We start from the raw sequence: 22,830 nt of genomic DNA, 5'->3' as shown, positions 1-22,830 counted from the left end.
TCAAGAAAAGATATGCCAAGGAACTTCAATGGCATTTGAAAGTTTACTTCAGTTGAGTAATCAAAATTACTTATTATTCTCTATCGTTTTCTGTACCTCTGAAATGAAATTATAAAATATAAAGAGATAGCATAAACACATGGTCAACAAGCGTGAAGTACAGCACCCCACAACCTTTCACGAAAAAAGCATTCAAGGGAATTCTTGGACAACCAGATGCACAGCTTGGCCAGGGAGGCTCCTCAGGAACACTCACTGTGATCCACGTTTTGGATCACTTATCCAAGCTCATGTATTCTTAGGTCTTGGAAACTGGAATGTTTCTCTCTTCAGGGTCAAAAACGATGATGTAAAGGAACCAAAATAAGTATCTCACTATGTGTGGAGATTAACTTGGGAAAACTGTGTGAGCTGTTGACTAAACTGCTTCTCTGAATCAACTGGGCCTCTATTTTTAAAACTCACAGAAAGCAACCTGAAATCCAGAATATTCTCAGAATAGAATAAAGGAATTTCTGAACATATCATCAAACAATAAGAGTCTCAAGCTTTGGAAAGAGCCAAAATGCCAAAAACAAGAATTTGCAGAGCTCTGCCCACTCTGGTGTCATAGCCTGATAATTACCTAACAAATTCCACATGTGTCCACCAGAGTTCTAGAATAGTGACAAATCTCAGGATTCATCGGATTTAAGAGAAATCTTTAATTACGGCTGAGAGTCGCCTCAATGCTCATTACACAATCAAGTCCTGGAGTCTTTTCACTGTGTCTGTTCAAGTGACATACGGCTCCCACCAGTGTGAAATGGAAGGATGACCTTGGTCTGTAGGGAAGACAACTGTGTAACAGGTAGGTAGGGATGTGGCCAGCAAAGCCACCTAGAACGCGCCGCCAACCCAGTCAGTGGAAGGCCTTTCCTGGAGGCCTCCAACAGGTCCTGAGTGCTACAGAGCCCCAAAGGCTTGTGATCTGGGGCCTCCAGGAGCTCTCTTGGTGTGGTCCTTTCCACAACCACACTGACCACAGCCCTCTCCAATGCTTTTGCGCTGATCACCATCTTCCATACTATGAAGCACCACACTCTAGCCAATGACAATTGGCTCCCTGGCCATAATTAACCTCTTGATTTTCATCTTGGTCACATCCATCAGCATCACATACACCATTATATCCACACCTAGAACTTTAGCCAAATCGCATGTGCAACCTGGCTGTCTCCTAGCATCACGTGCTGCATGGCCTCCAACCTGCATCTCTGCATCATTGCTCTGAACAGGTACTGAGCCATCACCCATGCCCTGTAGTACCATAAACACCATAAATGCAGCCTCCATGGTCATCATCATCTGGGCCATCTTCATCTATCTGTATCTCTATCCTGTCACTCTTCTCTCAGATCTATCCTTTCTACTCCAATGTGGTGTCTTCTCATCCTCTCTATGTCGCTCATTATTTTCTACACGGCCTCCTGAAGCCACCATCATTTCACCACAGTTCAGTTCATCCAAGTTCACTCTACACCCGTAAGCCCAGCCTCCAGGAGGGGCAATGCACTCAGGCAGCTCCCTTGTTTATCAACCACATGAAAACCAAGTTTGCTAATAGTAGCTTACAGCAAGAGAATGTTTGCAGCTCAAGAAATGAAAGCCATAATAAAAATAATTAGGGTTCTTTTGATAACCTTCAACTGCCTCTAAACTGACTGTGTTCATTTTGTTCACTTTGTGTGAATCTGAAAATAAAAGCTACTTCTAATTAATCAGCAAATGATGGTCCAGGAAATACATTAGAAATGTTGACTCTGATCATGTTAGTACAGTAACTTTTACAACAAAATATGTAGACAGAACATAAAGTCTCTATAAGCACTAAAAAATGAAATGCATAAAGGTAATTATCTTTATGAGATAACAGTAATAATCTTAACCAGCTTTAAAAGTAGCTGTTTTATCTGTTTGGTAACTATTTTAAGATAAATCACAGTCTACAAAATGACAAATCAGTGAGGCAGGGTAGTGTACTAGGAAAAGCACAATCACTGGTCTTCTACTGCCTCCTGGGAAAGATAGAGGTTAGACACAGAATAATACATACAATGTTTGTACGATTTTCTACAGTGTTAAAAAGCTTTAACATGGACTTCTGGTCAAGATGGCACAACAGGTAAATGCTATGCTCACCACCTCCCACGACCACATCAAAATTACAACTAAATTACAAAACAACCACCTTGAGAACCACCTGAACACTAGCTGAACAGAATTCCTATAATTAAAATATAAAGAAGAAGCCATATCAAGACTGGTAGGAGGAGCAGAGAAGCAAAATGGGCTGGTTCCACACCCACATGTGGCAGTTAAGAATTGAAAGATATGAAAAAAATGAAGAATGAAATCTTAACTTTTGCAACAACATGGATGGACCCAGAGCATATTATGTTAAGTGAAATAAATCAGAGAAAGACAAATATGATCTCACTTACATGTGGAATCTAAAGAACAAAATAAATGAACAAAACAGGAACAAATTCATAGATATAGAGAACAAACTAATGGTTGTCAGATGGGAGAAGGGTTGGAGCCAGGGTAAAAAGGTGAAGGGGTTAAGAAGTATAAATTGGTAGTTACAAAATAATCACAGGGATATAAAATAAAGCATAGGGAATATAGTCAATAACATTGTAAAAACTATGTATAGTGCCAGGTGGGTACTGGACTAGTCAGGAGGACCACTTCGTAAATTATATAAATATACACCTGAAACTAATATAATATTGAATGTCAACAGTAATTGAAACATAAAACAAAATTTTAATGAATTCATTTTTTAAAAAAAGTACTGAAACTACAGAGAAGTAGTAATTACATAACATTGCGAGTACACTAAATGCCACTGACTTGTATACTTTATAATGATTAATTCTGTTATATGTGAATTTCACCGCAATAAAAAATACATTAAAAAGTAGTATTAAAAAATGCTTTAACACATATTATTATCATGTAATCTCAACAGGGAAGTTGTAATAGGAAAAGCTGCATTTTAGAGTAAGACCAACCTTGTGTCAAAATCTGAAGCTATCACTTTTTAGCTAAACAAATTTGTATAAATGAGTCTTTTTTACCAGATATTATATCTGGGGTTTGTTTATTTGTTTTGAGTTGTTTTTGGTTTGGGAGTACAAATAGGTAAGCACAAGGGATAAGATGCCAAGATGTGTTTCGTTAACAGGTACTGAAATCATTTAATGAGTCAAGGTTAGCATCTTTTTATTCCTTTGGGAAATGGGAGAAAATAGTTCAGAGTACTTCCATGAAGTTAGAATAAGTATATTTGAGAAGTTTTGTTTTAGCTATATCCTCTAAAAACCTACACTATTGGGGATACAGATGAGCGTGTATACTGACCACATGTACAACATATTTCTTATCATGTGTCACAATCTAAAAATTTAGCCACTGATTTGTGATAGAGCAATCAAGATCTAAAAGCCACTACCAAAGGGACAGAAGGATTAAACAAGATTATAAAGTGACTAGCGTAAGGGTTGCCATTCTATTTTTACAAACTATGATTATTTCAGGATAATAAGGTTTGGGTTCTAACTTTAAACCTCCAGTCACAGTTATTAAAAACTTTTTTAAAAAATGTATATTTAGTTAAAAATAAGACATGCATTACTTCTGAACAGCTTTTGGGTTCTAACCAATACTTGTTACTTGGCAAAATCCACTAACATTATACAAACGCATATCCTCTCATCCAGCAATTCTACTTCAAGGAATTTACCTAGAAATATACTTCACAGATAGACAAACTAAACATGTACAATGCTTTTCAACTGTGCATCATGTTATGTAAAAGCAGAAATTTTAAGCAAACAAAATGTCCATCAGTAGAAACCTTATTAAATATAGTCCATCTATACAGTGCTGTCAGCAATGATGAGGGAGCCCTTGGAACAGGGGTGTCCAAACTGCGGCCCGCGGGCCAACTGCAGCCGGCGATCCATTTTTTATTGGCCCACAGCAAATTCCAAAAATATATTTAGTTTACTTAAATAAACCAGGTGAGGCAATACGTACTTCACCTCGAGTGAATGGCCCGGCTGTTTGTGTATTTTACCGAATATGGCCCTTGGTGGAAAATGTTGAAAAAAGTTTGGACACCCCTGCCTTGGAAGGAGTATCAAAATATAGAAAAAAAGGAAAGGAACAGGCAATAGGAGAAGTCACATTTGTGTTCAAAGAAACATTTTTGCTTGATATGGATTATACATAAAATGTTTCTGGAAGAACACATATGAAAAACAGGTAAGGGGAAGTAAGCAGTTGAGGGGAAAGGTTGAGAAGGATAGATATAAAATTTAGGATTGATAAATATAAATTATTTTATTGTTAGCATAAAAACTTAAAATAAATTAGCATCCACTAAAAAAGATACATTCAACTGATATTTAGAGTGATCAAATTTCTATGTTTACACATAGAAAGGAAACGAAACCAAAGTAATATAATACAAGACAAATATATGACACAGTCCTCTGTACATAATAGAAAAGCTGAACTTGAGTTTTAAGAGTTTTATTCCTTGGCTATTGTTAGAGGTTAAAAATAAACTAGGACAATGTTAAATATTTCTAATCTATCACTTCAGTGGAGATGAACAATAACTACCAGTGTCTCCTACAACTGTTATCTCAAGGGCACCCCTTAATTAAGCTTAAAAAAATGACAATTATTAGTACTTATTTATCCCAGAGTTAGCCTCTTTCCAATAACGATTAACGTAAAAAAGGAAAGAAATCCTTCCTTTCCTTCACATATGGACATTGTATGTTAATTATAGTAGCATGTTTTCTATTCAAAATCATAGTCTTATTAATCAGGTAGATGGAGCTGCAACCATCCCAAGTTCATGTACAATGCTAACTCACATTCCCATGCAGAAGAGGTAGAAGAATGTCGGCGTAAACACTTTGCCAATTTAGAAGGCACTTTTCAGAAGTAGTAGCATGGAAAATACTACTGAAGAAACTAACAGTGGTTACTTTAAAATTGTAAAAACTGGATATGTAGAGCAGTTTTAACAATCTACTTATTGCAACAACAGTTTCAATTACTAACAGCAAAAAATAAAACAGAAGAATGAGAGAAACGTGACATTTGGCCTAACTCAGTGGTAGGAATGAGGACCGGTGAGAGACGGGAAACCCTGACCTCGGAATGTCTGCACCTTACCTTCTTCTGAAGGACGTTGACCTTCCGCTCCTTCACATCCAGCATGTCCTTGAGGTCATGTATCTCTCCAGCTTGTGTTCCCTTCTCCTCAGCCATATCCTGAATCTGTTTTGTCTTCTTATTCAGCATGGTTTCCTTCTCTTCCAAACGCAATCGGAGAGCATCCACCTAAGAATATAAGATTTTTACAAATGATTAATGTAATTCCTTCCACATAGATGTATATAGTTGCCCAAATCATATTTATATAGTAAACTTTCATTAGAATCAAATAAAATACCACTCTAAATATAATTATTACTATTTAGAAATTAACCCTAAAATTTTGTGAGTGCTTTATAATAAAAATAAAATTTACATCAGTTAAATTTATCATCAGATGATAGGATAAACAGATCTGAGCCAAGGGGACAAAATGAAGAATTGTTATAAAGAGACGGATTTTGCTACTTCTATAAAAGTCGCATGCATAATCTACAACTGTGCTCCTCAGACTTTATGTACATTAGAATCACTTGGAGTATTTAAACAGATTGCCAGTCCCAGCCATCAGAGTTTCTGATTCAGCTGGGTTAGGGCTCAAGAGTTAATATTTCTATTTCCTAAGTTCCCACGTGATGCTACACTGCTTTAGAAAATCTAAAATTACAATGAAACTGTAAGCGTCACTAAACATGACACTTGCTGTACCAGATAATACAATCTAGCTATAGGGACATGATGCTTTTAGAATAATACCATAATGCACTTAGATATCTGTACAAGGCAAAGCAAAGGTCTACTTTCAGACCCCAAGACTAGCCAGCTGAAGTCTGGTATCCAGTTACCTTTACCTCTGAAGTTTAACGGCTTGTGTTAGATGTAAAATAACTAGAAATCTAATGATAACACTTATTTCTAAATCCATTTATGGCACGTTTCATTAAGCATACTCATACATCAAAGTTTTTTGTTTGTTTTGGTTTTTTTGCTTTTCTACTAAGGATTTATAACTCTGCCAGTAGTTACACATTTAATTATAGCAAAAAGGGAGTTAGATTTCTTTCATCTTAAGACAATGCTATTCAATAGGAATATAATATGAGTCACATATGAAAGCCATATGAAATTTTAAATTTTACAGCAACTACGTTAAAAAGTAAAAAGAAACAGGCAAAATTAATTTTATTGAATTTTACCTAGTATATCCACAATGTTATCATTTCAAACATGTAATTCATATAAAAAACTATTAACGAGATATTTTACATTCTTTGTTTCAATGCATATTGTAATTTACATTTGTATCACATCTCATTTTGGACTAGCCATATTTCGAGCGCTCAATAAACACATCTGGCTAATGGCTATCACACTGACAAGACAAATCTAAGAAAGCAAGTATGTTTCTATTAAACGTCTTTAGTCTTGAACTTGTCCTGCATTACTTTTCCTGTCTGAGTATGGATTAACCCACAAAGAAAAAAACCGGTAATAGGGGTATGACTCACATTCAGAGTACAGCAAAAACTGTCAGGAAAGATCTAATATTATATCTAAACTATCAGGCATCTAAGAAGCAATACTGTGTGTATGGTGGTATAGTACTTAACCGCTCAGTATTATGGAAAATTTCCTAGGTGACTAGTCTCATTTGGGACTGCTATAGTTAAGTTATTATGTACTTTAAAGTATGTTGGACTATGTTGGAAAGGAAAAACATGTAAATAAACCAGCTTTCACTCTACATTTCTACCAATCACTTCATTGCCACCAAGTCAGAAATTAGGGAAGCAATCATTTTAGGTCTCATTTATTATTGCTCACCATAAGTTTTATCAATAAACACTCTTTCACTTTTAATTTTCCTCTATTCTAGTTTAATAAATGATATATGGTTAACCACATTATATTCTGGAAAGGTTCACCTTAGAACTTTCAAACTCTGGCTCTTCCCATAAGCGGCCTGAAGTGACCTCTGAAAATGGTTCGCTATTCGCTTGACCCAGAGAACCCCACAAAATCATGTAAATCGAGAGGTTCAAATCTACGGGTTCATTTTAAGAACACTCATGAAACTGCCCAGGCCATCAAGGATATGCATATCAGAAAAGCCACCAAGTATTTAAAGGATGTCACGTTACAAAAGCAATGTGTGCCACTCCGTCGTTACAATGGTAGAGTTGGGAGATGTGCCCAGGCCAAACAGTGGGGCTGCACGCAGGGTCAGTTGCCTGGAGAGTGCTGAGCTTTTGCTGCACGTGCTTACAAATGCAGAGGAATGATGACCTAAGGGTTTAGATGTAGACTGTCCGGTCACTGAGCACAGCCAGTGAACACAGCTCCCAAGATGCAGCGCGGAACTTACAGAGCTCGTGGGAGGGTTAACCCATACATGAGCTCCCCCTGCCACACTAAGATGGTCCTCACTGAGAAAGAGCAGATTGTTCCCAAACCAGAAGAGGAGGTTGCGCTGAAGAAAAGGATCTCAGAAGAAACTGAAGAAACAAAATCGCACATCCCGGGAATAAATTCAGCATCAAATAAATGCTAATAATATTAAAAACAAAACAAAACAAAAAAATACCTTTCAAACTTTGAAAATCTTATTTCTGAAACAATTCTTTTCTTCTATGCCTACTGAATCTTAAATCTACTCTTTGTCCACAGCATAACCTCTAACCTATCACCCCACCTTTTTCATTATTCATCTCCATTCTGGTTTTACTCATTTTTCTCCCAGGGTGGACAATCATTTTAAACACAGCCTTACATCATCTCCTTTTAAGTCATATTTATTTTACAAATATTTACTTCTACATTAAATCATTTTCTTCATTCTACTCTCTGACTTCTCAACCTTCTGCATATAGTCGTGCATATGCTTGCCAACCATATACACTGTATATTAAAAATGCTCTGTCCTCAAGCATGCACTTGCTTTTGTCCCAGTCTCCCTGTGGAACATTTTACTCTCCCATTGCACGCCAGGGAACTGGGACTTAGAGAGGATAACAGGCCTGAGGCTTCGTAGCTATAAATAAGTGATAAAGCAGGAATTTAAGATTACATGGTCTGTCTCCAAAATCCTACGATCTTAACCACTAAGTCTGTATTACACTCCTCCCCTCAGAGCTAGACAAAAAGAGCACATACTGTATGATTTCATATATGTAAAATTCTAGAAAATTGAAACTAATTACAGTAATAGAAAGTAGATAAAGGGCTGCCTGAGAACGAAGGAGGAAGAGGGGAGTAGTGAATAATACCAGCAAAGAGCAGGAGAAAGGGTTTACAAAGAGATACAAGAAAACTTTTGGGGCAATATTCATTATCTTGACTTTGGTGTTGGTTTCACAAGTGTATGTGTCAAAACTTACCGAATTGTACATTTTAAATATATGCAAAATTAGAAAGCACGGTATTGGTGTAGGAATAAACCAACAGACCTCTGCAACAGAAATGGGAACTCTGCTACAGACCCACACACATAGGGACCCATATGTATATAAAACAAAGGCGACATTGTAATCAGTGAAAACAATTCAACAAATTGTTTTAGAAAACTGGCAGGAAGAAAATCTTAACTCATATCATACACAGAAATGAATTCTGGGTGAATTAAAGGCTTATATAAGAGAAGCAAATCTTTAAAACTTCTAGAATGTAAGAAAATACTTTTAAGACATTGAGGCATCGAAGGATTTTTTTTAAAAGACACAAAAGAGATATATCATAAAGAAAAAAATACAGGCAAATCAAACTAGGTTAACATTTAAAACTTCTGCATATCATGACACTGTTTTAGTGCTTGCTTTATTATTTTATCTATATTTTTATATGCCTGAAATAGTTCTTAATAAAAATACTAAGGAAAAAGAGGCATATTTATACTTGCTTTTTAAAATGCATAGTTTGTGAACTGGCCAAAATTAAATATGACCCAATACTGAACTCCAATTTTCAAAATTTATGACCACTTACAATCGCTCCAAAAAAATTAAATACTTCAGTATAAACCTAACAAAATATGAGTATGTACAGGATCTATATGCTGTAAACTACAAATGGCTAATGAAAGATATCCAAGAAGATCTAAATGAGTTCTTCCCTTGAATATTATACGAAATGTAAACTTGATGTGCGTCAAGATAACCAGTCTACTTAAAATTTTCCTCAGGGACAAGGAAACAGAAAAGAATACTTAGCAGTTGATTAAAAAAAAAATGTGTTTTACTGACAAACAGCAGAACTAGAATAAATCAAGCCGAGTGAATCTAAGAGATTTTACACTAGAAATTTCCAGTTTGGGTACCTGAATCCAGCACTAAAAACCTCACACCAAAAATTAAAATTCAATGCAAAACAAACATTAATTATACATGAGTTCTGAGTTCTCCACTGGTCCTTTATAAAGTGCAAGATGACAAAAGTCTTTACGTTTCCCTCAGTTTCCCTTCATCTACCTATTAAAATCAGAAACATTCCATCATGCAAAGAAGAAAAACAATCCAGAAGAGAAATGTCAGAACAGACTTAGCATTGATCCAATCAGGAGAAAAGGATTGCCACCACAGAACGAACACCTTTGTGGAATACGAAATTCAAAAGCTAGGCTGCTCAAGATACCAAAAGAACCCACCATCCCTCATCCACATGGCATTCAGGCACAGCTCCAGCCAGCCTGCACAGCTACTAATCCTTTTTGACAGCATCAGACTTGGTTCCTATCAGCTGAATCCATTATAGGGCATCAGTCATGGGGAGTCAATGGGGTGCTTACTGAATCCACAGACCCTTCTGCACAGTTAAAGTCTTAGAAAACTATACGTCCAAAATTTTTAAAAAATAAATAAATCACACGCTAATCATTTACACCCAATTCCTATATTCTAATTTGTATTTTGTATACTATATATTCCACCTGTAACACGTATACTATATATTCCAATAACCAAAAGCAAAAAAAAAGAAAACCAAAGCAACTGACGTAAAAAACATTTTACCCAATATCCTCAAGATACGCATACACTACTAAATTCTTATTATAAAGCAAAAAGCCCATACATTTATACCTGTAGGTAAGTCTTAACTGCTTAATTTCCTTCTCTCTCATTTCCTCGCAGTGTTAATTTCAGAAAAATGAAAGGCTTTCATCTGTGTGTCAGAAATTAGAACACAACAGCAACACATCCCTCATCACTTCTGAATGTTTCTCATCCTGATGGTACCAACGTCTCCTAGGAGAATAACTGTGAGACCACATATTGCTGCTTTCTTACCAAAATACCTAGATGTCCTAACTGCACTTTTACTCTCGATTCCTGCTTCAGTTAAATGACCTGGAAAAATGCCAGCGCTCACCAGTCATGAATACCTCACGCCATTTGAGGGAATGTCAGGTATGAGACCCACAGGAATTGGTGACTGAAAACGGTAAAGAAAGAAAACTCTTTTCTAAACATACAAATCTTTGGTGTAAGAGTAGCTAGAAACGCAGGCTTTGATTTAAAAACTATTTCATATCACAAATATTAGGCACAGAATTAAAGACCATATTCTAATTACTAAATGATCTTTTCTTTCCTAAATGTTCAATCACCTACACACACTTTTCCTTGGTCTGCTTTTCATGCAGGGCAGAATTTAAATGTCCTGTTCTGGCGAACTGAGATAAAACCACCACAAAAACCACTACTAGATTAATTGCTCTGAATTCTAAACTGATCTTTTGATTTGGCGTGAACTGAACTCATAATTTTGTGTGAGGTCCGTATTTTGCAAACCACAAAAAACACATTCAGGAAAGCCGCTCAGAGACAAGCAGGACACGCAGTCATCACACTAACACCATTCCTGGCAGGAGGAATAAGACCGTGTTTATTCACATCAACTGAGCTGGAGGGACAGCGTCCACTCAGCTTACCACACATCAAGGTCTGCGGCAAAGAGGTGATGCCAGCTTCAACAGAAACAGGTTTTTCTCTACACGATTTTCTCTATCAACAGACATAAACAGGAAAAGGGGCTACCTTACTGTTCTGGCCTCTCCCTTCTGATCACAAAACTATCATCTCAACCTATCTTAACTTTCTTTTGTTTTACATCAATAAATAGATCAGCTAAATGCACCCGAGCAGTAATTACGCCTGTTTCCTGTCATTCCTCTCATGATTCACACTCCCTTTCTAACTCTCTGACCACACTTTTTCAGTTTTCTTCACTGGATCCTCTGTCGTTTCCCCCTTTTCACATCTCACTTTATACAACTTCCTCTGAAGAAACCAATTCAGTCCTGAGGTTTTAACCACCAGCTCCATGACAGCTTCCAAATCTTTATTCCTAGGCCAACCAGTTCTAAAAACCTGAGATTGTAACAAATTTTTCTCCTTAAACCAGATCTTCCATTGAATATTCACTTTAGATGAGAGTTTTTTTTTTTTTAGAAACTCTTCTTTCAAAGGACCGTCAAAGATCACCTAATGTGGTCAAACATTAATGTAAGTTAAAATCTGAGTGGTACCTATTTAAAATTATATTCTTTTCTGTATTTTTCCTGACTTTGGCAATATTTCATATAATTTAAAAAAAATGAAATAATCTAAACTCCTCTAACTTTGAACCTGAGGAAATCAAAGCCCAAACTAAGTGACAGGCCTAAGATCACTAAGTACAATTTCCTGTCACACCATTTCCCATTGTTCCCATCCAGAAGAGCACTGGGCCATGGGATTGACAACATACACAAGTAAACCTTCTCAAAGACTATTTTAGCAAACTGCACTGAGCTCTGTTTAAAGCCTTATACCCCACAAAATGTCGAAGAGCTCAAAGAAATATCAAAAAGGCCACTCCACAGTACACATTTTATTTGTACTTTGTTTCCCCCAAAAAAGGCTGCAAATTTATAATCTAAAAAACCAATGTCGGACACGTTCAGGGGACTCGCGGCGCTCAGACCTTGGTCCTTAATAAGCTCGACCTCCGTGTCTGCAGCACTCTGCTTTCTTCCCGGGTGGCGACATCCTGCAGTAAGAAATTCACCATGTCTATTCTCAAGATCCATGCCACAGAGATTTTCGACTCTCGTGGGAATCCCACTGTGGAGGTGGATCTCTGCACCTCAAAAGGCCTCTTCAGAGCTGCTGTGCCCAGCGGTGCCTCAACTGGCATCTACGAGGCGCTCGAGCTCCGGGACAATGACAAGACGCGCTACCTGGGGAAAGGTGTCTCAAAGGCTGTTGAGCACATCAATAAAACTATTGCGCCTGCCCTGATTAGCAAGAAACTGAGTGTCGTGGAGCAGGAGAAGATTGACAAACTGATGATCGAGATGGATGGGACGGAAAATAAATCTAAATTCGGAGCGAATGCCATTCTGGGGGTGTCCCTGGCAGTCTGCAAGGCTGGAGCTGTTGAAAAGGGGGTGCCCCTGTACCGCCATATTGCTGACCTGGCTGGCAACTCCGAGGTCATCCTGCCTGTTCCGGCCTTCAATGTCATCAACGGTGGTTCTCACGCTGGCAACAAATTGGCCATGCAGGAGTTCATGATCCTGCCGGTCGGGGCGGCAAACTTCAAGGAGGCCATGCGCATTGGTGCAGACGTGTATCACAACCTGAAGAACGTCATCAAGGAGAAGTACGGGAAAGACGCCACCAATGTGGGGGATGAAGGTGGCTTTGCTCCCAACATCCTGGAGAACAAAGAAGCCCTGGAGCTGCTCAAGAATGCCATCGGGAAAGCCGGCTACACCGATAAGGTTGTCACTGGCATGGACGTGGCTGCCTCCGAGTTCTTCAGGTAGGGGAAGTATGACTTGGACTTCAAGTCGCCCGATGATCCCAGCAGGTACATCACCCCTGACGAGCTGGCCAACCTGTACAAGTCCTTCGTCAAGGATTACCCAGTGGTGTCCATCGAGGACCCCTTCGACCAGGATGATTGGGAAGCGTGGTGGAATTTCACTGCCAGCTCAGGGATCCAGGTCGTGGGGGACGACCTCACGGTGACCAACCCGAAGCGCATCTCCAAGGCTGTGAGCGAGAAGTCGTGCAACTGCCTCCTGCTCAAAGTGAACCAGATCGGCTCGGTGACTGAGTCCCTGCAGGCGTGCAAGCTGGCCCAGTCCAATGGATGGGGCGTCATGGTGTCCCACCGCTCCGGGGAGACTGAAGACACCTTCATTACCGACCTGGTGGTGGGGCTCTGCACTGGGCAGATCAAGACTGGTGCTCCTTGCCGATCTGAGCGCTTGGCCAAGTACAACCAGATCCTCAGAATTGAGGAGGAACTGGGCAGCAAGGCCAGGTTTGCCGGCAGGAACTTCAGAAACCCGCTCGCCAAGTAAGCTCCAGGCAGGAGCCTCTGAGCCCTGGTCACTGGTCAGCCAATTAGACCTCTGCTCTCGTGTCCACACGGGCAGCTTGAGGCCCCCACCCCCATCCCAGCTGACACTGCAGGGCCTCTGCTAGGTAACGGCCCTGTCCCATCCCCGTGATGTACTCACTGCTTCCTTAGAACCACGAAAGCCAAACTCAACTACCTGGAACCCTGCTGGAAACCGCAGCTCTGTAGTCATGTGTTTGGCCTGAGTCGCTGTGTTTCTCACCTCGTTTCCCAAGTGTCGGGAGCCAAGTGTATCTACATTGTAATCTCTGAGGTCTCCACAGGCAAGATCCCCACTGGTTTTGTGTGCAAAATAAAAAGGCTTCAGTGAAAAAAAAAAAAAAAAAAACCAATGTCATGGCACCTTGAGCTGAGCTGCTTCCAGGATGGCTCCGTTGGTTGGAGCGCAGGCTCTCAACCACAAGGTTGCCAGTTCAATTCCTCGAGTCCCACAAGGGATGGTGGGCAGCGCCCCCTGCAACTAAGATTGAACACGGCACCTTGAGCTGAGCTGCCTCCCGGATGGCTCAGTTGGTTGGAGCACTTCCTCTCAATCACAAGGTTGCCGGTTCGACTCCCACAAGGGATGGTGGGCTGCGCCCCCTGCAACTAGCAAGGGCAATTGGACCTGGAGCTGAGCTGCGCCCTCCACAACTAAGACTGAAAGGACAAACAACTTGAAGTTGAACGGCACCCTCCACAACTAAGATTGACAGGACAACTTGACTTGGAAAAAAGTCCTGGAAGTACACTGTTCCCCCAATAAAGTCCTGTACCCCTTGCCCAATAAAAAAAAAAAATCTCAAAAAAAACCCAAACCAATGTCAATATCATTTCCATCCACTTTCCCTTGAAAATTCATAGCAGACAAAAAAGATGAAAAATGGCTGTATAAAGTGTATGCTCTAATAAGTTATATTCAGTTATGCATCCCCCGTAGAAACATTAATACTCTTGGTCTCTGCAAATCCAATAAAGCAGTAAGCCAACCTAGTTCCATCTTGGCCCCGCTAATCCAACACATCAGTAATACTTCCTCATTCTGTTAAAGGAACTGAGATCAACTAAGCCTTAAAGCCCTCTCTATAGAATTGCAGAAGACAATTTCCACACTGGAAGGACCCTTAAGGTCACCTGATTCAATTGCTCATCTAAAGCCTGAATCTCGTTATACAATATCCCTTTTATGCAGGCTTGTCTAGTACTGGAACACCTTCAGTAAAAACCAGGTACACAGTTCCTCTCCAGAAGATACCCACACTCTGCTTCTAATGGATATAGTAAAAAAGCTATCTCTAATCTTGAAGTGAAAAACATTATTTTTTCTGTAGTTTTATCCATGGGCCCAAATTTGACCCCTTATGCCTGCCGCTCTTTCACCTAACAGCCATTCAGATACATGCAGACTATCATGCACTCCCAAGAGCATTTCTTTTCCAAGTCAACCATCAAGTGTTCCCTCATGTGCCATGCTGTCAGACTCTTTGTGTCTAAACATGCTTAAATGTGCCAATGTCTCTTAAATCATTGTACCCAAAACTCAAGGGTTTTAGGTGTGGTCTAATCACCCTACCCTTATTTCTAGACATTTCTGAAACAACCTAAGATTGCATAAAGTTTGGGGTTTGTTTTTAGGGGGTGGGGGTGTAGCAGCCATTATACAGATACTGAAGGATTACTTAAGACGATTGTTTTGCTTTGCTTTTTTAGTTTTTGTGGGATTTTTTGGAGAAAGGGAGGGATAAAGTTTTTATAGTCATCCTTCTTAATTTAGCCCATTACTTTGCTTTTTAAAGATCTTTTTGAATGCTGAGTTTCTTATCTAATATGCATTTTACCCACCCCTCCCCGTATTTTTCCATCTAATTCATTAGATGGAAATTAATTCATTAATAAAAATACTTAACAAGGAAGAGTCAAGGTTAGAGAGATACGAGATACTATCAGAAACTTAAATGTACGTTAACGTACATCTTTTGGGATAAGTCATTTTACAGTTACGAAAAAACCTAATTATCACCTTACCCAATTCACATTTCTTCATCTTATTTACATGGCCTTGCCAATGCCATGAAGAAGTATAGATCTACTATATCTCCCACATATTCCTGATCTTCCAGACTAGAAATCCTACCAATGAAGAATATAAAACGAGTGTGAGATGACCTAGTTTTCGTGGTGACTTTTAGTGATCACCACTTCTACTTCAAAGTCCTCAATATGCCATTCTAAAAACGCACTTAGGAAAAGTTTAGGTTGTACATAGAAGTGGCAATCGTCTTTCTTCCTTTTTTTTTTTTTAAAATCAAAATGACATTTGTTCAAAGCCAATTTCAGAACCCTCTCTTATGTCCATGATTCTTCAATAACGATCAATAGTAGTTATTTTATTTGCACCTGGGATTGAAACTAGCCAAAAGACAAAAAGTTTCATAGCACTTCTCAAACTGAGGAAATTGTTAAAATGCAAACTTTGACTCAGTAGATCTGACATAGCTCAAGATTTTGTGTTTCTAACAAGCTCTTAGATGAGCTGACACTGCTGGGCTTTGAATCACACTTTGAGTAGAAAGGTTATATGGATCCCTTGATGTTTTCTTAAAATATCTCTTTTCACACACCTTGAGTTTCATTTCATTTTTCCATTGTTGAAATACACATCCTACCCTTTACAGTCCTATTATGTTCCACTTGATGGGAAAGACAAAAATAATCTAGATGAGGAATTTCACTTGCTCTATCACCTAGCAACATTATACTAACAAATAAAAGCAACTGGTAAGATCTTCCTTTATGATCTTTCTCTAAAAGTCTCCACTCTTACTGAACAAACCTCAATTGATTTTGGAGTTTGGGTTTAATGGCACTATTATTGTTGGGCCTGTGCCAAACTCTTATATTGATATTTGAACACTTTTTTCCTACTTGTCATATCAATGTCCATTTTCAACTATTCTTTCTTGCATCTCACTCCTTCCTTCTGGATGCAACTTCTCTTTTTTGTTTTTAGCAGTTCATTCTATGTGAACCCAAGGGTAGAAAACTCTCAGTTTGTGTTAGTCTGAAAAATATCTTTATTCTACCTCCAGTGACGAATGACAATTTAGCTGGGTATAGAATTATGAGTTGACAGTGTTTTTCACTTCCAGTGTTTTTCACTTGAAGATGTTACTGTCACATTCTTGCTCCAGTTGTTGCTGTTGAAAAGTTTGCTGCTGGCCTAATTGTTAATCCTTTGTTGGTAACTTTTCTCTCTGGCAGCTTTTAAGACTGGTTTATCTATGGTTTCATTATGACATACATAGGTGTGGATATTTTCCTGCTCAAGAATTATTTGCCCCTGAAGAAGTGATGGTTAACTTCCTGTAATCAAGTCAGAAAAATTCTCAGTGATTCTCTTTTTTAAAATGACCTCCATTCCCTCTGTCCTCTCTTTTTGAAACTCCCATAGATGTAAATCAGACTTCTATTTCCACAGACTTCTTTTCAGTAATTTCAATTTTTTTTATCTGTCCTATTGCTCTCTGGATAATATTTCATCAGATCTATCTTCCAATTCACAAATTGTCCCTGCAGCTCTAATCTGCAGTTTAACTAATACAATGAGTTTTCATTTTGGTTATTATATATTTCATGTCTAAAATCCTGTTTTGTTTTTTACACCCTGACTAGTATTATTTATGATATTTTACTCGTTGCTCATGTTTTAAATCCTTCCTTCATGTATTTAATAACAATAATAATAGTTAATATTTACTGAGTGCTATATTTAATTCTCACAACACTCTGACGTAATGTTATTGTTCTCGCAAATGAGAAAACTGAAGCACAAAAAGTATAAATTTACATAACAAGTAGCAAAGCCAAGATTAAAAGATACTACACTGAACAGCTAGTGCTACCTTTACTATACTGCATTAGCTTTTACTCTCAATAGTCCTGAAACACATCCCAATAAGTTGTATCTGCTCATCCATTCTGGAGAGTTATCGAGCTCCCATCCTGCATTTTAGTCATTTAATTTACAGTTTCATTCTATTATCCAATGCTCCTAAGGGTCAAATCACTCTATTTGTTCTTACTTCTGATATTGGCTCAGGATAGATTAAAATCCATAAGTGATTAAGAAATTTGGAGTTGTACATTCATTCTAAGCAGAGCTTTTATCTGTGGGATTCTGTATGGACTAGGTTGAAAGTATGTACCCTGAGAGCAGCTATGTATATTCAAACTCGAACCTGCTTGAGTAACAACTTTCCTCCAACTCAAAGACCAGGTGAGTAAGTCACTTTCTCACAGTGTCCACTAATACTGGTAGGAGAAATTTTTTCTAGTCCACCCTCTCTCAGCAGAGTCCTGAATTTACTTATGTAAGCGTCTCAGTTTCAAAACCCTACCCCATTTAGGGCCAAGGACTGTTATCCACATGTCAGCATTGAGATCCAAGCCCCTTGGTTACCAAAAATAATAATCCCTCAGAACAACTCTAGTATAGAGTCCTTGTTGACAGATGCTCAGTGTGGAAAGGATGAGGAAAAATATGGACATCTGCCCTGTCAGAGAGATCAGCCAAATCAACTCTGAGATCAGTGTGGCAATAGACCACATCCAGCTTACCTCACAGTAGTTACACAGTCAGAACTACTGCTTTCAAACTTTTACCAGCTTGGAGAAAGAACTAAATTACTCTCATTCCTCAATTCACTTAAAACTATCATTGATTCATGCAAAGTTCTACTATTGTTTTATTTTATTATTTTTCCATTCATGTCCAATATCTATTCCTTTCAATATGCAGCCATTCTAATGTGTTTAATATGTTCTTGAATATGCATGTATATTAGAAATATAGCGGCTTATTTTTATACATACATACAAGGTCGGACAATTAAGTTTGTGAACTCATCCTAAAAAAAGTGCTACACACCTCATTGCTGAATATCACTATGGTCACCTTTGAAGTACTCCCCTTGTGAAGCTATGAACCGACACCAGCACCTAGTCCACCCTTCAAAGCAATTTTGGAACTCTTTTACCGGAATGGCCATCAGAGTTGTTGTCGTATTATAACTTTCACTATTTCCTTTATCTTCGGGTAAAGAAAGAAGCCATTGGGGCCCAGATCAGGATGAGTAGGGAGGGTGTTCCAACACAGTTATTTGTTTACTGGCTAAAAACTCCCTCACAGACAGTGCCGTGTGAGCTGGTGTATTGTCATGATGCAAGAGCCATGAATTGTTCGTGAAAAGTTCAGGTCATTTTTGTCTTTTTCACGCAGCCTTTTCAGCACTTTCAAATAGTAAACTTGGTTAACTGTTTGTCCAGTTGGTATAAATTCATAATGAATAATCCCTCTGATATCAAAAAAAGTTAGCAACATCGCTGCAACAAGTTCGCGAACTTAATTGTTATACCTCGTGTGTGTTATTTATATAAATGCTACACACCGCATTTTGTTCCTTACTTTTAAATACAAACATATATATATGTATATCCCTGGTCCCATGAATACTTCTAGATCACTGCTTTTGACTTTTACATAGTATGATACACATCCACTGTATTTGACTCATCCAACTCCCCAGTAATGAACATTCTGGCTCCCTTCAGTTCCCAGTTCTGTAGTGCACATCCTTATACATGTCCTCTTGTGGACCAGTGGAAAATTTTCATGGGGAATATATTCAGGAGTGGGATTACTGGGGTCAATTATGCCATTGAGGTTCCTGTTAGCCTAAATCATATAATAAGTACTGAATGTTATTTCATTTTCTAATGTTTGTCACTTTGATGAATGGAATGTAGCATTTCACTGTCTTTGAAATTTATATTTCTCTGTTTACTAGTGAAATTAAGGATCTTGTGCTGCATCTGTTAACCACTTAGGTTTCCTTGTCTGTTAATTGCCTTTTCAAATCCTCTCTTCCCTCCCTACAGTCTCTTTCTTTTCCTTACTGATTTGCAAACATCTTTTTTTTTAATTCTATATCTCAATCATTGGTATTAGGGGAGGTACTGAAAATATTTTCTCTTAGTCACCGAATTGTTAACTTTGTCAATGGTGTTCTTTCTTGAGCAGAAATACTTAAATTTGATGTAGTCATAAGATATCCTACCGAAAATGTAACATTTTCATTAACTGTATTGCTTTGTTTTTCAAATTGAGCTCTTTAATCAATCTGGAGTTCATTGTTTTATCTGGTATGAGGTAGGTGGCCAACTTTATTCTCCATATATTAATAGGATGTCCATTTTCTAACACTTCCTCAATTCACACTAGTTTATGGTACTCTCTCCATATATATGTCTCTGATTTCAAATTCTCTTTTGTTTTTCACTGGTCTTTCTAGCAATTCCTATACCAGTATTACACTGTTATGAGGCATATTGTTTGGTTTGGTTTGGTTTATGGCTCTATGGTATGTTTGCAGATCTAAAAAAGCAGGTCTTCCATCTTTTCTTTTTCTTCATTTTAATGTTAGAATGGCTTTATTTGTCCATATAATTTAATTTTTAATTGTGGTAAGAAACATAAAATTTGCCATCCTAACCATTTTAAATGTACAATTCAGTGGTTTTCAGTACATTCATACTGTTATACAATCAATCTCCAGAACTCTTTTCATCTTGCAAAACTAAAATTCTGTACCCATTCTACAACTCTCCACTCTGCCCTCCCCCAACCTATAGCACCCGTAATTCTACTTCTATCTCTATGAATTTGACTTTTCTAGGTATCTCATATAAGTGGAATCACATATCTTTTTGTGATTCATCCATGTAAATTTTAAAATATAAAATGATTTCCAAAAACAAATAATGCCGGGTATTGTCAATGGAATTGCAGAAGAAAGAAGGGAAAGAGGGAGGGAGGGAGGGAGTAAGGGAGGGAAGGAAGAAAGGAGGAAGGGGGGAGGGAGGGAGAGAGGGAGGGAGAGGGTGAAAGAGAAGAGAAAGAGGAGAGAGAAGTTATACTAACTTAGGGAGAATTGATGCCCTTACAGTATTAAATAATAATATCACCTATTGATAAGGTATACCTCTCAATTTGTTTTTCCACATATTCTTTTGTAGATTCTTGAGCTTTTTTGCTTTTTCTACTTTATGGAATAACTTGAATACAAAAATGTTTCAATGTTGGACAGAACTCTTCTGAAAAGCCATCTGAGCCTTAGGATTTGGGAGGGAGAAAGGTGTTGAGGTTGATTACCATTTTCAAATCTATAATGACTATTTTTCATGTTTTCTATTATCTCTTGAACTTATTTTGTCATATTTTCCAGAAGCATGTTTATTTGTTCTAGCTTTCACAGATTATTAGAATATAATTATTTATAACTATCTTTTATTATTTTTAAACTCTGGTACTAGTAGTTACTTCTCCTTTATCATTCTATAAGACATGTTCCTATCTGACTAACCTTTTTAAAGAACTAACTCTTGGTTTGGTTTTATCCTGTCTGGATGTCTGGCTTAACATTTACTACTCTCAATCTTATTATTTCTTTGGATTTAATTCTGTTGCTTTTTTCATAGTTTCTAGATTTGAATGCTTAGCTTATTTTCTTTCATTCTGTCTTGTTTTCTAATAAATATGGTAAAACTAGATATTTCCAGCATCATGGTGGACTGAAAAGGTTCCACTGTTTTTCCCCTTAAATTTACAAGTTGGGCAACTGCAACTCAACAACGGATCCCCAGCTCAACTCACAAACATGCCTGAAAGATCCACGCACTGGAACATCTGAAGGTGGGCATGTTGGAAAGAGAAGGGGAGGCAGGAAGAAGGAAAGGACAGGGACAGTGGCTGCAGACACAGCTCGGTGCCCACCGCAGCTCCATGGAGCACAGAAGTGGGGGAGGAGTTGCGCTGCAGTCCCCACATTACAGCCTGGAATTTAAGAGGGGAAGATGCAGTTTCTCTCAAGAAAAGGGTATCTCCCGTCTCTCCTCCCAATTGTGGTAGAACTGGGTAGAGGTGGCTGGGAGCCTTTAAAGAAAACAGCACAGTCCACAAACATAACTGACAGGGGAGTGGAGCCACAGGATCAAACCTGCTTCTCCTCCCCCACACACCCCAGCAGAGCAAGGGAAAGCCAAAAACAGCAGGAAAGGGAGGTAGCTCTAGGAGCTCACGAAACCAGTTTTCTACCTCCCGCCACATCCCCCACCACAGGAGTGGTATTCTAAAGCGAAGGTGAGCTGGTCACAGAGAGGACACCCACTAGTTGCACTTCCCTTAACCACAGCACTAAGCCCCACCATTATCCCAAAGGCGCAAACAGTCCAGGTAAGAAAAAACAAATACTTAAAGCTATAGCACTATCTACTGGAAAACAAAAGAAAGTACCCTACCAATCAACCTGCTGAGTTGTCCAGGGCAACACAGTACCTACACAAGAAAAGAGATCACTACCTCAAATGCGCAGACAGAAAAACAATCCATCAAATACCATGAACAACCAAGGTAACGTGGGAGTACAGAAAGAAAGTGAAGTCTCCAGACACCAAAATCAAAGCCATGGACGACTGTGATTTAAATGACAGAGAATTCAAGATTGCAGTTATGAAGAAACCCAACAATATACAAGAAAACTCAGAAAGGCAGTTCAATGAACTCAAGAATAAAATTAATGAAAAAAAGGGGGTAATTTACCAAAAAGACTGAAACTATTAAAAAGCACCAAACAGAAAATGGAAGCTAAAGAACTCAATAAATGAGATAACGAATGTATTAGAAGCTTGGAAACAGAGCAGTCCAGGTGGAAAGTGAATCAGCGAACTCAAAGATACAAACCTAGAAATGATCCAGGAGAAAAAAAGAGAATTAGGAGCTAAAAAACCTTGAAAGAACTCTACAAGAATTATGTGACTACATTACAAAAAGCAACCTAATAGGTATATTGGGAGGAAAAAGGAGAAGGAAACAAAGCTCATACTCAAAGAAATAATTAATGAGAAATTTCCAAGCCTATGGCAAAACTGGACTTCAGAATAGAGGAAGCTAACAGAACACCTAACTATATCAATGCAAAAACACCTTCTCCAAGACACATTTTATTCTACCAAAAATTAATAACAAAGAATTCTCAAAGCAGCCAGTGTAAAAAAGACTGCAACCTACAAAGGAATCATTAGATTACAATCAGATTTCTAGGTAAAAACATTACAAGGCAGGAAAGAATGGAAGGAAATACACAAAATATTGAAAGAAAAGAACCA

At 38.3% G+C, this 22,830-nt stretch overlaps 1 protein-coding gene and 2 pseudogenes across 16 annotated transcripts in view; 2 read left to right on the top strand and 1 right to left on the bottom strand.

Annotated features, from left to right (window-relative positions):
- Positions 1-22,830, bottom strand: part of ERC1 (ELKS/RAB6-interacting/CAST family member 1) — a 484,493-nt gene that overhangs the window by 314,450 nt on the left and 147,213 nt on the right. For all 16 annotated transcript variants that reach the window (XM_033116427.1, XM_033116435.1, XM_033116434.1 and 13 more), the window contains one exon: positions 5,242-5,409. In XM_033116427.1, the coding sequence (XP_032972318.1) occupies positions 5,242-5,409 (168 nt within the window). The remainder of the gene's footprint in view (positions 1-5,241; positions 5,410-22,830) is intronic.
- Positions 7,205-7,751, top strand: LOC117028179 (60S ribosomal protein L17-like; annotated as a pseudogene).
- LOC117028178 (alpha-enolase-like) lies at positions 12,153-13,762 on the top strand (annotated as a pseudogene).

Source organism: Rhinolophus ferrumequinum, chromosome 10 (assembly GCF_004115265.2).
Source record: "Rhinolophus ferrumequinum isolate MPI-CBG mRhiFer1 chromosome 10, mRhiFer1_v1.p, whole genome shotgun sequence".
Taxonomy (NCBI): domain Eukaryota; kingdom Metazoa; phylum Chordata; class Mammalia; order Chiroptera; family Rhinolophidae; genus Rhinolophus; species Rhinolophus ferrumequinum.
The sequence above is the reverse complement of the archived record's forward strand: the minus strand, read 5'-3'. Positions and strand labels throughout refer to the sequence as shown.